Source organism: Trichosurus vulpecula, chromosome 9, assembly GCF_011100635.1.
Source record: "Trichosurus vulpecula isolate mTriVul1 chromosome 9, mTriVul1.pri, whole genome shotgun sequence".
NCBI classification, from domain to species: Eukaryota; Metazoa; Chordata; class Mammalia; order Diprotodontia; family Phalangeridae; genus Trichosurus; species Trichosurus vulpecula.
Window position 1 is genome coordinate 85,882,599 of NC_050581.1, and position 14,544 is coordinate 85,897,142.

Genomic DNA, 14,544 nt, shown 5'->3' on the forward strand with positions numbered 1-14,544 from the left:
TACAAGGCTCCAACTTGTTATATTATCTGATATGGCAGTATGCAAATAATTTGAGACACATGAGTAATAAAATAAGTTTAATAATCATTGTTGACAGTTAAATTTAAACTAATTTTGATCCAGAAAACTGAAAAAGTCAAATTCCTACTTCTACAATGCCACTTCCAGGCTTCTCTAAAGGAAAACAAATGAAACATTTAAGACTGAATACCTAACAAGTGAGAAAGTATAATAAATAAAATACTAAACTGGGAGGAGGAAAGAACAGATCAGAGTAGCAAAATGTTGACACTCCTCTCCTCTCCTCTCCAGGTTTATAGAGATACAAAAACAAACAAACAAAAAGCACCAGACCAGCATCACTCTGTCCTCCATCTAATGTATTACCAGGCAATCTCCCAATGACATGGCATAATTCCCTCTGCATCTGTTCTGACATATACCTAATTATTTTTAAAATAGTAGAGAAAGAGATCAGTCTATAATTGCATAGGTCACAGACCAGAGTTTAGTATTCTCTCCATGAAAAGGAATAATAGGAATAACTGACATTTACAAGTTACAAGAGATTTAACTCACAATATCTCACTTAATGTTATATTTTACAGGTATTATCCCCATTTTACAGATGAGAAAACTAAAGCTCAGAGAGGATAGCAGAAGCTCATATATATACAGAACTTCAAAGATTAAAAACAAATAACTTTCCTCACCATCTGATGAGGTAGGACAGGGATAGCGACAGGTCCTGTGATTCACTGGTACAGCGAACTCTCAGGAGGCAAAACTCTCCCAATGCAGATTCTCCAAGTAATCTATATAGCCTTAGTCAGCTGCCTAAAGCAGGAAGTGATTCCACATCCGGTGCCTGGAAACTAGGAAGGTCTGGCTTTGAGACCTGTTCTCTACCCACAATGCTGCACTCCTTCCCCACCACAGGTAAAAACAAATTCAGAGAGGTAAATTGTAACTTGGGCAGGGTAAGAGGACTATGGATGTAGAGCTAGAAGGGATCCTGGTGTCATCCAATTCAAACCCTCCCCATTTTACTGATTAGGAAACTCAGAATCAGAAGGGTTCAATAACTTGCCCATAACCTCACAGGTGTGAAACTGCAAAGCTAAGGTTCACAATTCAAATGCTGCCTTCTTTCTACTGTCCCCCACTGCCTCTAGCATATTAAAAAAAAAAAAGACAAGGAGAACCAGGAGTTGAATCCAGGCTTATTTGATTTTTTGCTCTAACTAAAATGCTCTTTTCACCAATGCAGCCTTGAGGGTGGGGGCCAGAAAGGGGTAGGAGGTCAAGTAAAAGAGGAAGCTCCTCTTCCTGCTCTCTATGCTGAGGTAATTGCTACTTATTTTACAAATAACTTTGGTCATTTAATCTATTATTCATTTTATGTTTTCTTTCTGTACTTCACATAATTCTTACATGATTATTTTTGGTTTTAAAATGTACGATAAGTATGAAAAAGCCATCAAATTTGTAATTTAAAATATTTTAATACTTTAAGAATATGAAAAATATTCCTTTCCTCAATGCAGATTACAAATTCTTTTACTCCTTATTAGACTATTTCACAGAGCCAACCTGGTGACGAGCTCTTCTGAAATCAGCCAGGTTGGTCCTCAGACTACAGACAGTCTGTCACAAGATTTACACTCCAGGCCTCACTGTCAGATCTCGTGTATCACTGGAATAGTCTTTGAGAACCCAGAGTCACCTCCACACAAATAAGGCATTGGAAGAAAATCCTAGTGGAAAAAGACTTAAGGACAAAAGATTCCTTGGACTCCCAATACTAAGAGGCAAGATAAAATAATGTATAAGTTTCACAACATGTTTTTTATTTCAGTAATGCTATAATATATTTACTGCAATAATCTAGCACATCTCTAAGTACTGGCACCCAAGGGGTCTTTCTGGCCCATACAGCCTTTGTATGTGTTAATTCCCATCAATGATTTATTGACCACCACCCACTAGGTATAACATATAAACAGGTACTTGACAAGGGAAACCTATCCAGGCATGTAAACCTTGAACAAGTGACTTTACTGTTCCAGTTATCAGATTCCTTACCAGTAAAATGAGAGGGCTGGAAAAGATCGTTGCTAAGGTCCTACTCATTTCCAACGTACAATGATCTCTGATTCTTCACACAAGAGGCTTTAAATATCTTCCCTGAGACAACCCTTCAGAGCCCCCTAGTATAGCCATTACAGGAAGAAGTCAAAACACACAGCTCCTTGTGTGTTTTGCCTTTCGGCAAGAATAGGGTTATATTTTTTCCTAAATGTAAGTAGAACTGAATGACTGCTAAAAAAAACGGAAATATTTGGAAAGATTAAGACCATCTTCAGACATCTGCGTAGAAAACGAATACTTTTTACATTCAAGGGCACCTCTAAAAATCTGTTCCCTGCAAATGACAATGGAGGTATCCTACTGAGAAATTATTCCATCTTAGAAATATTTCTATTTTATAGTGCTTCCCTTCCCTTTCTACTCATCACTTCTACTTCTTGGCTTTCTACTTCTTCCCGCCTCTGATAATGTCTCTCTTTTCTCACCATACCCAAAAACACTTTATAGAAGTTAAGCGGGAGTAATGTGGTCAAAAACTCTTATGGGAAGCTATGTGGCAGGTTGAAATAATTGAAATATTGGAGAAATCTTCCTCGATACTAAGTTACAGATATATCTCTTTTACAGGCAATACTACTTTTTAACTGGCTTTTGAAATGAGAGAAGAAAGAAACTGACAGCTAGGGCAATCATCTGAACAACAGGAGGAGCCTAAGGAACTATCTCTAGCTTTCTGCTTTGTATTTCTTCATATACACTATACAGAAACAATACCTTCAAAGTAAACAATGCATTTCTTTACAGCTAAGAGGAGAGAGATAAAAAATACTTCCTTACTCTGTTTAAAGTTAAATTTTCACTTTTTTGTAGCTCAAATATTACACTGTAATAAAGCCCCATACAGATTTTTATAGATAATCTTTGCCATATGTGAACTTACTCTTTAAAAAAAATATTTCCTCTGTCTTTGAAAATTTAATTTCTGGCATCTGTAAGGTCATGGCTTTCACATTTTACTAACTGGCCATTTACTACAGTTTTCATTTATTCAAGTTTATCTACATATATAGAAGTCCTAAGCCTACTGCTCTATATAGTCGGGAAGACAACTACTTCGGCCCTCAAGTTCTATAAGAACTTTAACCTGCCAAATGCTTACTTAATTCATTACAACAAAAGATTGGCACCTTTTCTATTTTATTGGCACAAATTCTGATTTAGAAATTTTATGATACACCAATGGTTTTTAAGTAGTTCCAAGAATAACAAATATATTTCTAAGGCTTCTTTGGTTACTGTAGCTACTAGACCACATACAATAGTATGTTTGTAAAAGTTCTTCAATAATAAATTGTAGGAAATTACCACTGATGATTTGAAAACTTTACTACCTAAAGTATAGTTAAAACACCTGTTTTGCATCCTCTTTCATCTGACTGGTGCTTCAAAAGTCTATGAAAAATTACGTGGTAGCTCCATCCACAACGAATATTTCAATTAGGAGCACCTGCAAAGCTTTGCTTCATAATTCACTTTTTATATGGCCTCACATAGCATCAAGAACAGCATGGCTTTAAAAAAAAAATCAAACACATCAGATCTTATCAGATTTTAAAGTGGTTTTGTAAAAAATGCTGTTATAATGTTAAACTGTAAAGGCCGGAATTTAAATTTAAGATTCTAATGCTCTAACATATTCATAGAATAAGAAACTATATTCATATAACATTTTTAGAAAAAGATTTACGGGAGGCAGAGCCAAGATGGCAGTGTATAAACAGGACTTGCTTGAGCTCTCTCCCAAATCCCTCCAAACACCTGTAAAAAATGACTCTAAACAAATTCTAGAGCTACAAAACCCACAAAATGACAGAGTGAAACAAGTCTCCACCCCAAGACGGCCTGGATGGTCGCTGGGAAGGGTCTATTGCACTATGCTGGGAAAGGAGTGCAGCCTAGCTTGGGCTGTGCCAGGACAGACCAGGAAAGTGGAACAGGCCTCAGGGCACTGAATCACTGGCACCTGTGGTGGTTTCCAGACTTCTCAAACCACAAACACCAAAGACAACTTAGCAGGTCAGTGGGAAAACTGTTGGACCTGGATTAGAGAGGGACACAGTCCATTCCCACCCCACCCCCGGAGGCAGCGGAGGTAGCTGCAGCTGTGGTGACTGCTTCCGTGGCTCCACGCCCACAGTGGGGGAATCAAGTGGCTGATCAGAGCAGGAGTACAGGGATCTCTTTCCTGGCACTAAGGCAATGTTCACTTGCTTTGTCCTGCTTGGATCTGGGTCGCTGTCCTGGTTGGCTGTCCTGGTTGGCAGTCCCTGGGGGTGGAGGAGCGCTGGGGTGGCAGAGTTTGTTGTGGCTGTGAAGGGGCAGTCCTGGTAGTTACACGGCAGAAAGGAGGGCTTGTACTCACAGACCAGAGCACAAGCCAGGAGAGGAGTATCATACCACCTCAGAATAGAAGTAGCTCTGAAAACAGCAGTGCAAAACCCCTGAAGCTTGGGACAAAGCACTCTCCACTCTGGAAGCAGTCATACCCTGACAAAAAGCTCAAAAGTCAAGTAATTGGCTGGGAAAATGAGCAGGCAGCATAAAAGGACTCAGACTACAGAATCTTACTTTGGTGACAAAGAAGATCAAAACATACAGCCAGAAGAAGTCAACAAAGTCAAAGAGCCTACATCAAAAGCCTCCAAGGAAAATATGAATTGGTCTCAGGCCATGGGAGAGCTCAAAAAGGATTTGAAAAATCAAGTAAGAGAAGTAGAGGAAAAATTGGGAAGAGAAATGAGAGTGATGCAAGAAAATCATGAAAAACAAGTCAACAGCTTGCTAAAGGAGACCCCCCAAAAAAATACTGAAGAAAATAACACCTTAAAAAATAGACTAACTCAAATGGCAAAAGAGCTCCAAAATGTCAATGAGGAGAAGAATGCCTTGAAAGGTAGAATTAGCCAAATCGAAAAAAGGAGGTCCAAAGGATCACTGAAGAAAATAATACCTTAAAAATTAGAATGGAGCAAATGGAAGCTAGTGACTTTATGAGAAATCAAGAAATTATAAAACAGAACCAAAGGAATGAAAAAATGGAAGACAATGTGAAATATCTCATTGGAAAAACCACTGACCTGGAAAATAGATCCAGGAGAGATAATTTAAAAAACTATTGGACTACCTGAAGGCCACGACCAAAAAAGAGCCTGGACATCATCTTTCAAGAAATTATCAAGGAAAATTGCCCTGATGTTCTACAGCCAGAGGGTAAAACAGAAACTGAAAAAATCCGCCTCTTGAAAAAGATCCCAAAAAGAAAACTCGAAGGAATATTGTCACCAAATTCCAGAGTTCCCAGGTCAAGGAGAAAATACTGCAAGCAGCCAGAAAGAAACAATTTGAGTATTGTGGAAACATAATCAGGATAACACAAGATCTAGCAGCTTCTACACTAAGGCATCCAAGGGCTTGGAATATGATATTCCGGATCTCAAAGGAGCTAGGATTAAAACCAAGAATCACCTACCCAGCAAAACTGAGTATAATACCTCAGGGCAAAATATGGACTTTCAATGAAATAGAGGACTTTCAAGCATTCCTGATGAAAAGACCAGAGCTGAATAGAAAATTTGACTTTCAAATACAAGAATCAAGAGAAGCACGAAAAGGTAAACAGGAAAGAGAAATCATAAGGGAGTTACTAAAGTTGATGATGGAAAGATGATATTTGTAACTCATGAGACCTTTCTCAGCATTAGGGCAGGTGAAGGAAATATACATATATATAGACAGAGGGCACAGGGTAAGGTGAATATGAAGGGATGATATCTAAAAAAAGAAAAAGATTTACAAATAGGACACAATAAGCAATAACAAAGACTAAATTTTAATGAGATCCTAGGAGCTATGAAACACAGTACAAAATTTTTAAAATCATGCTATCCAGTGATACCATGACCTGTAAAGACTATCAGATCCCAGTAAGCATCTATTAATTTCAGTTTATTAACTATAGAATTATGTCTCTAGAGACATGTATTATCTATCAGAAATAAAAATGAAATAAAACAAGAGTATCTAGCATTATAGTCTTCCATGAGAGTCTGCACACAAAATGCAGCTTTTATTTCTCTCTAAATATGCAAAGTTTCCAGAATTAAATGAATAGATAATTGCCAGAACTGAAGGAGATCTGAGCAAGAATATTCCAGATGAACTTCACTTTATGAAAGAATAATGCAATGCTAAAGAATATGACAGGAAAGGTTAAGAGGCAGGGGACAACTGCTACAAATGCAGGGACTAGCAAGAGCAGCTGAAAGGAAAGACACACAGGACTTGTTACTGTCCACTCCACACTCTCCTTAGGTACTATCTTAAGTACTTAAGTGAGTGAAAGCTACCATCCTTAAGCATGATACCCATCATCAACCAGCTGATCAGAAAGCACTGTGATCTCTTAATATCTCTTAATTTAAAGATAACAGAATTTAGCCTAGAGGAGGAAAAATAACTGGAAAAATTTTAGGAGAAAATAGTTTATCCCTATCCTAATAACTTTGAGGGTGCAAGGTAGGGGAAGGGGAAGTGGGAGGTTTCTCCCTTTCAAAATGGAAATTACTCTTTAAATTATCATAAATTTATGGGAAAAAGTGTTGAAGATTTCTTTTGTCCAGACCTGTGATTTCACTAATGTAGGGAATGCCCAATGAGGAAATTGCCACTGCCAACGTATACAGGTCAGCAACATTTCTACAACTCCTAGGCTCAGAGTTGCCTCAGGCACTGGATGGTTCAGTGACGTGCCTGTCAGAGGCAGATACTGAACTCTGTCTTCCTGAATCTGAGGTCAGCTCTGTCCACTATATCATGCTGCTCCTCCTTAAGGGTAAGTTGCTCAAGTCTCCAATTAATTCAATTAATTCAAATGTTACATAAACTACAAAAATAGAAAAGAAGGCATCTTCCCAAACTCCTAAAATAAATATGATCCTTCTACTCAAACCCAGGAGAGGTAAAGCAGAGAAAGAAATCATAGACCAATATCTCTAATGAATACTGATGCAGAAGTTCTAAACACTAGTAAAGTGGCTACAACAACATATTCAAAAGATAATCCACTACTATTAGGAAAATGAAATGGGATGGTTATGCAGAAAAAAAAAGAGATAACAGTATGATACCCAATCTACTGCACTGGTACCCATGTAATGTTCAAAGATGCAATGGAAGGACATCAGCATTTTGCATGACCCCACTGTGGAAGAACTAGGGAAGACATTGACAAACATTTCACAAAATGAGATGGTATAGATCAACTGTGATCTGTACCACTAGAGTACCTAACTTCAATGAGATTGTAGATCCACTGATGTATTAGAATGTGATTTTAATCAATGGTGTTTTTTTAAGTACACATTTCCAAGTTTTTGCAAAATCAAATAATCCTTGCAACATAAATGACCCTAATCCTTTCTTTCCTTTCTCAAAATTTCCAGAATGAAAAATCCCTAGTCACAAGCCATTATGGAAACTGGTAATAATGGACAAATTAAGACAAGATTATAATGTCTGCTATAAGGTTAAGAATTCTGTAAACTGGAATAGCATTAAGTATGTTGGTACTGATCATGGAATACTTATACAGTTTTATAATATTAATAAATTGAAAAGAAATATGAAATAATGCATTGCTTAAATGTTATTGATTTTATATGCTTCTTAAAAATATACAGTACTGAATAAATTCAACTATAAAATTAAATTCCTAAATATCTGGGTAGATGCCAATTTTTAAAATTCATAACATTTTTTATGATCTAAATCTTGTATACATGGGTTTCTTAATCTTCTTACAGCAGTTGTATACTTTCAGGAAATATCCTATATATAATTTTCAAACTCTAAAGAAAAAACAATTATTTCAGTATAAGGATTTTAAGTTCAAAAGAAACAGTTCAACTGAAATGCAAAATGCCTGATCACATACCTGTCTGGAATACAAGCTCTTTTCCTCCAACACCGGCTGCTTCCAAGTTAATAAATGCACGAATCAAGTTAGCCCAGGGATGCTGAGTAATGAAGCCATGACTGGCCTTAATAAAAAATATAGGAAAAAAAAGTAAGTTGTGTTCTAAGGCACCAACACATTTTACTCACTATATGGAAAGAAATTCCCTAATGAAGAACAGGAGACACAAAATACATTTTCTCAAATGTATCTAGGATTCAGGGTGCTACAGTAGAAAAAAACAGTAAATGATGAGGAATCTTTAGTTCAAGGCTCTGGTCCAGTCCCTATCACCTAACAGACAATGTGAACATTAGCAAGTCACTTTCATGTGAGAGCCTCAATTTTCTCATTTATGAAATGGGAATAATATCTGCTTGTCTGCCTCATATAATTACTATAGGGATGTGTGACTCTGACCCTTAAACTCTGGGAAAGATATAAACTGAGTGGAAGTCTATCAATAGCCCAATTCATCAACCTCTTTAGGCCTCACTACCCCCAGTGAAGCTAGGGGGCTACCTCTCTCCCACCCCTAACCCAGAGAGAAAGAACAATGAGAGATAAAAAGAAATAGATTCCAAAATAAATTAGTGGAGGGAGAAAGAAGAAACAGGGAGGTGCATATGTTAGGAAGTATCAATTTTTGCAGGGCCAGACCTGTTAACTTAAAAAAAAAAAAAGAAATCTGCTACTAGAATAACTATTACCAGTGAGAGTGGCAAAAAAAAATAAGCAACTCGTCAAATCAAGAGCTATAGGGAAACTATTGTATCATGAACTTTGTAACACATTTAGTAACAAAAGTTAATATCTGAGAAGAGTTTTTAAAAATCGATCACAAAATCCTAAGAGCTGAATGGGACCTTAGATATTTAGTCCAATCCCCTCCTTTCACTGACAGGGAAAATGGAGTTGAGATAAAATCCTATTTTAAAATCACTATTTAGAGAAATATTGCAATGATTTATTTCTTAAATCAGATCATCTTCAAGTCACTTGAAAGACTCTCATCTTTACTATGTTTTAAAAGTTTATATTTTCATGAATTGTTTTTGTAAAAAGAAGCAACATTATTTTTAGAACTCATTTTTAAACCTTTCTCCAGCCATCATTTCCCTACACGTGTCTACCTATTAAAATGTTAAGAAACTTGAGGGCATAAACTTTTCTCTTTTGTGCTTGTATTCCCAGTTTAGCACAGGGCCTGGCATAGTAACCACTTAACAAATGCTTATCATTCACCCATTCATTCATTCATTCATAGTGCTGCCAGAAATTAGGTACACATATTCCATCTATCATTTGACACAATAAGACTTTTTTTCTCTCAGATAACAGACATTTAATCAAGCCTAGTATTCAAAACAGTGATAGCTACTTGCAAGACATTTTCTTCAGCTCCATTAAAGAGGAATATGACAGCATGCTGTAGGGCTTCTGATGATGTTGACAAAACTCGTAAGATTTCGAGCATCACTGAACAGCTAACTGCATCATCACTGGCACCTTTGGAAAAGAAATGACAGATGAAATGTGTTTCCAAATTGCTGTTTTTATAGCCTTTATAACCTAATCCTACATGACTACAAATGAAGTTTAACTAGTCATTTCTCTCACTGTTTATTCTATTGGGACCATGAAATTTAAAACACACTTTTAATTTCTTCCCATTCCCAATGCCACTACCTGGTTCAGGCTTTCATTAGCTGATTCTATATTCCATCCAAACTTAACTACTTGATATTTCCCTACTCTTAGAATGTCCTCCATCCCCTTCCCCCCATTCCTATTTCTAGCTGTTAACAACTCTTATCATTTAAGGCTCAATTAAAAATCTGAGTTGGGGGCAGCTAGGTGGCTCAGTGAGTAGGACACCAGACCTGGAGTCAGGAGGAGCTGAGTTCAAATCAGGCCTCGGACACTTGACACACTAGCTGTGTGACCGTGGGCAAGTCACTTGACTCCAACTGCCCTGCCTTCCCCCTCCAAAAAAAAACCAAACTGAGTCTGACATGTTAAAATTCCTGATCCCTGGACCTCTCCCTACTGAAGTTTGAAGGGATCACTTCCTCCTCTGATCACCTATCAAATCACTTGATACATCTTACACACTTCCCTCCTGTATCAGTCATTAATACAGCATCTTATTTCCCCCAATAGATTATAAATTCCCTGAGGGCATAGACTCCTCTTATTTTGAATGTCCTTAAGTGCTTACAAAAATACTTTGTACACAGCATAACCCAGGGGTGAAGAACCTGCAGCCTCAAGGCCACCTGTGGCCTTCTAGGTCCTTGTGTTTGGCCTTTTGACAATCCTTTTATTAAGGGGATTTGTTCTGGGAAGTTTAGATTCAAAGAGTTCCACTTGAGGACCTAGAGGGCCATGTGTGGCCTAGAGGCCACCAGTTCCCCACCTGGCATAACCTAAATTGTTTTGTTAAATTTGTAGGTGTTATATTCTTTCCTATTAGATAACTTATAAAGACATCATAAGATTTAGAGCCTGCAGGGACCTTTGGGATCATTTAGGTCTAATGGTTCCCAACCTGTGAATCACAATGTTACTGTCAGGAATCCAATAATTCACATATGTACCAGGCACTGTCACTGCAATTTCCATTCAGCTCCCACAAAATACAGTTTTAAAATGTTACTGAATTCATAGTTACTTTAGCCATCACATATTTTTTCTACCAACAAATGCTAATGTTCTAACTACTATCATGTGGGAGCCCATAGTTTTTTATATTGAAAATGAATCTTTATACTAGACAGGACCACACTCTCCTCTAGTCATTTAACAGATGGGAAACCAGAAACCAGAGAGGTAGGCAGAAAAGCCAAGCTTGGGGATTTGAGCAAAGTTGTTTTTTCTGTCTTTGAATCCAGTGCTTTCAACTAACTCTACAACACTGAAAATGAGAAGCAAGGAATTGCAGATATTCACCAAAAATGAAGTGTCTAACCAAAAAGGGACCCTCCTTCAAGGTTTCAATACTGGTAACATAAAAAAAAAACCCTCCACTTTAAAAAGCCCTAAACTAGGGCTTCATAACCTGGGGTCTACGGATTCATGTCTTTGTGGGTTTTTCTTATTTGGATAACTGCATTTTCATATATTTCCTTTCATAATCCTTGGTATATTTTGCCTTTACAAACATCATTCTGGATAGTCCATAGGCTTTATCGGACACTGCCAATGGGGTCCAGGACACCAAAAAAGTGAAGAATTCCTGCCCATACACAAATAAAACTGGTTCTCTTGGACCCAGCATAATCTCAGAAAACAAAGTCTTCTCAAAGACACAGACTGTTAGAGCAAGAAAAGAGTTTACAGCGTCTAAACCAATCCCCTCCTTTTCACAGATGGGCAAAGTGAAGCACACGTATATGAATGGATATAGTCATGGTAAGAGGCAGCAAACAGCAGAGAGGACTTAAACTGAGTCTGAGTCTCTAACGCCATTATTTTTGTGGTTGTTGTTCAGTCATGTTTGACTCTTCTGTGACCCATTTGGGGTTTTCTTGGGCAAAGATACCAGAGTGGTTTGCCATTTCCTTCTCCAGTTCGTTTTACTGATGAGGAAACTGAGGCAAACGGATTTAAAAGACTTGTCCAGGGTCACACAGCTAGTAAGTGTCTGAGGCCAGATTTGAATTTATGAAGGTGAGTCTTCCTAACTTCAGGCCTGGCACTCTTATCCACTGTGCCATCTAGCTGCCTAAATGCATTCATTAGCAGACCTAGAAAAGAAAGAACAAGATTTTTTTAGAAAGCAAATGCAATTTCCAGATAAATCTGGACATGGCTGTGATACAACCTTTAAAAAAATGCTCTCACTAACAAACTGAAAAGTCCAAGAAAACTTTAATCATCAGAATCATCATGTTTCAGATGCCCAAAATGTGAGGTTTTTTCTCAACACACTAATTTATAGTGATTTACATGATGAATTGTTTAAACTCTTTAATCAGAGTAATAATAATCTTTAGCTCAAGAAGCTAAACAGTATAGTTATTCTCAGCAATACAATGATCCAATACAATTCTAAAGGATTTATGATGAAAAATGCTATCCAGAGAAAGAACTAGTGGAGTCTGAATGCAGATCAAAGCACACTTTTTAAAATTTTCCTTATTTTTCTTGAGCTTTTTTGTCTGTATATTCTTTTGCTACATGGCTAACACTGAAATGTTTTGTATGATTGCATATGTGTAATCTATATCAAACTGCTTGCTTTCTCAAGGCCTGGGGAGGTATGAGAGGGAGAGAATTTGGAGCTCAAAATTTTTTTAAAAAAACTGTTTAAAAGTTGTTTTTACATGTAATGGGAACAACATTTATTGTAAAAAAAAAAAAACAGCAGCAGCTAAGTTCTAACAAAACACTTCTCAAACTATGGCTCGTGACACTAATGGGACTGAAGGGAAAAAGTTCTAAAGCTGGCGTAGGGAACCTGCAGCCTCGAGGCCATATGCGGCCCTCAAGTGTGACCCTTTAACTGAGTCAAACGTCACAGAATACCCTTAGTAAAAGGATTTATTCTGTACAATTTGGACTCAGTCAAAAGGCTTCACCCAAGGCCCTAGAAAGCCACATGTGGCCTCAAGGACATAGGTTCCCCACCTCTGGCTAAACTATAAGAGGCAGTGAATATTTAGAATGACTATTTCCAACTTGGAGGCCAGTAAGTCTAAAGCAAAGTACCACAAACCTGCCAACTATTCAAGGGGTAACAAAGGAGAACGAGTACGGGCCATGTGCCCAGGAGATGATTAGCCCTAACAGAAGTAGAGTTGTAAGGGACTGCAGGTACCCTCTAATCCAACCCTACCAATTGTCCGTTCCCCATCCCACCTTTTAAAGATAAGAAATGGCCCCAGGCATATGAAATTAGCAGAAATATCCATATTCAAACCAAAGTTATCTAGTGACAAGTCCAAAGTTCTTTTCATAATGCATTCAAGCCACCAACGCTGGATTATCTGACAACCTCAGCTCCTTCCAAACAGGGCTAGGCCTGTCTTTAAACCATCTCAGTATCTCATGAGATACTTAACTTCTGCTATCTGTCCTGCCCTAAAACTCTGTCTGCCACCTTGGAAGCTTCCCCCAAAATTTCTGCTGTTCATTATGATGGAGATCATTTTAACAGTGATAGGTGGTTACCATCTTTCTTATGGAAGGTATTTTTGAAGGCTTAACTCCAAGGAACTGATGAAAACATCTGAGAACTCAATCTAAAGCATAGCATACTGATGAGTTAACTAGAAGAGTAGAAAGGGATAAACATTATCAGTCAGAATCAGTGGTTTAAATATTTTCAAGAAATTGAGAAGGGATCCTCTCCCCTAGCCCCAGGCCATAATAAGAGGTATCGATGGAAAATGTTATACCACAAAAAAGTATCAATTTTTGTAAGTTAATCTATTAAGTCAGGAGGCTCTGAATATCATTCCCTGCCCTGTCACTGACAGTTTAACTTCACCTCACCAAGACTATAAAGACTATGACCCTAACTGTAAGATTTAAGTGAGCCTTTAGTTTTTTAAACACTATAAAAAATAACTATCATGATAAAACAGAATTTTACATACATTCCAAATTAGCAAAATCTCCTAACCTCTGCCTAAGTTACCAATTTTAGTAAAATCCATGCTAGTTTTAGAGTCAACAGCAACCTAGCTATGGCTCAAGAAGAAATAGTTTATAAAACTATACTTGCTTCAGTAATGATGCCACACCATGGCAGCAGAGTCCAAGATATTTACAAGGCATTACTGGATTGGATTATAACTAAATTAAGCTAAAAACAATAATGAAGGAATTATCTTATTCATACATGTAGCTCTCATAAAAACCTGAAACCATCAAATACCAGATCAAGTTGTGCCAAACGCTAAGCTCAAACTTTGTAATTGTTCTAAGCAATGCTTTGCAATTCAAAAAAAAAAAAAAGCAAACTACTAATTACTTAAAAGGATGAGAGAAAAGGAAATTTTAGAAAGGCTCTACATTGTGAAGGGATACTCAAAAGTAAAACAATTTGATTTTTTTTTAAAGTTTCAATTAATTCCTTTTTATACTAAAAATTCCAGTGTCTTAGATGCATCCTGAGATAAATCAAATATCTTTTCAAGACTCAAGGAAAACCAGGATAGGGCAGAGGCAGCTAGCCTAATGGACAGAGGTCCAGCCTTAGAGTCAATAAAAACAGAGTTCAATTTCTACCTGACATACGGTGGCTTCTGGAACATTGGCAAGTCACTAACACTATCAGTGCCCCAGGCAACTCTCTAAAGACTTCCCGTTATAATTGGTTTGCTGATGGAATTTCCACACTTTGAATTACTCTACGGAGATAAAGTCAAAGGACCAAATTAAAAAAAAAAAATGTGTGTATGTGAATGTATGTGAAAAAAGCTTGGTATTTA

General features: G+C 37.3%; 1 protein-coding gene across 1 annotated transcript in view; it reads right to left on the reverse strand.

The window, feature by feature from the left end:
* ERMP1 (endoplasmic reticulum metallopeptidase 1) overlaps positions 1–14,544 on the reverse strand; it is a 48,134-nt gene that overhangs the window by 26,585 nt on the left and 7,005 nt on the right. The window contains exons 3-4 of the mRNA XM_036738961.1: positions 9,486–9,613; positions 8,084–8,189 (exon numbers count right to left, since the gene is read on the reverse strand). Coding sequence (XP_036594856.1) covers positions 8,084–8,189; positions 9,486–9,613 — 234 coding nt within the window. The remainder of the gene's footprint in view (positions 1–8,083; positions 8,190–9,485; positions 9,614–14,544) is intronic.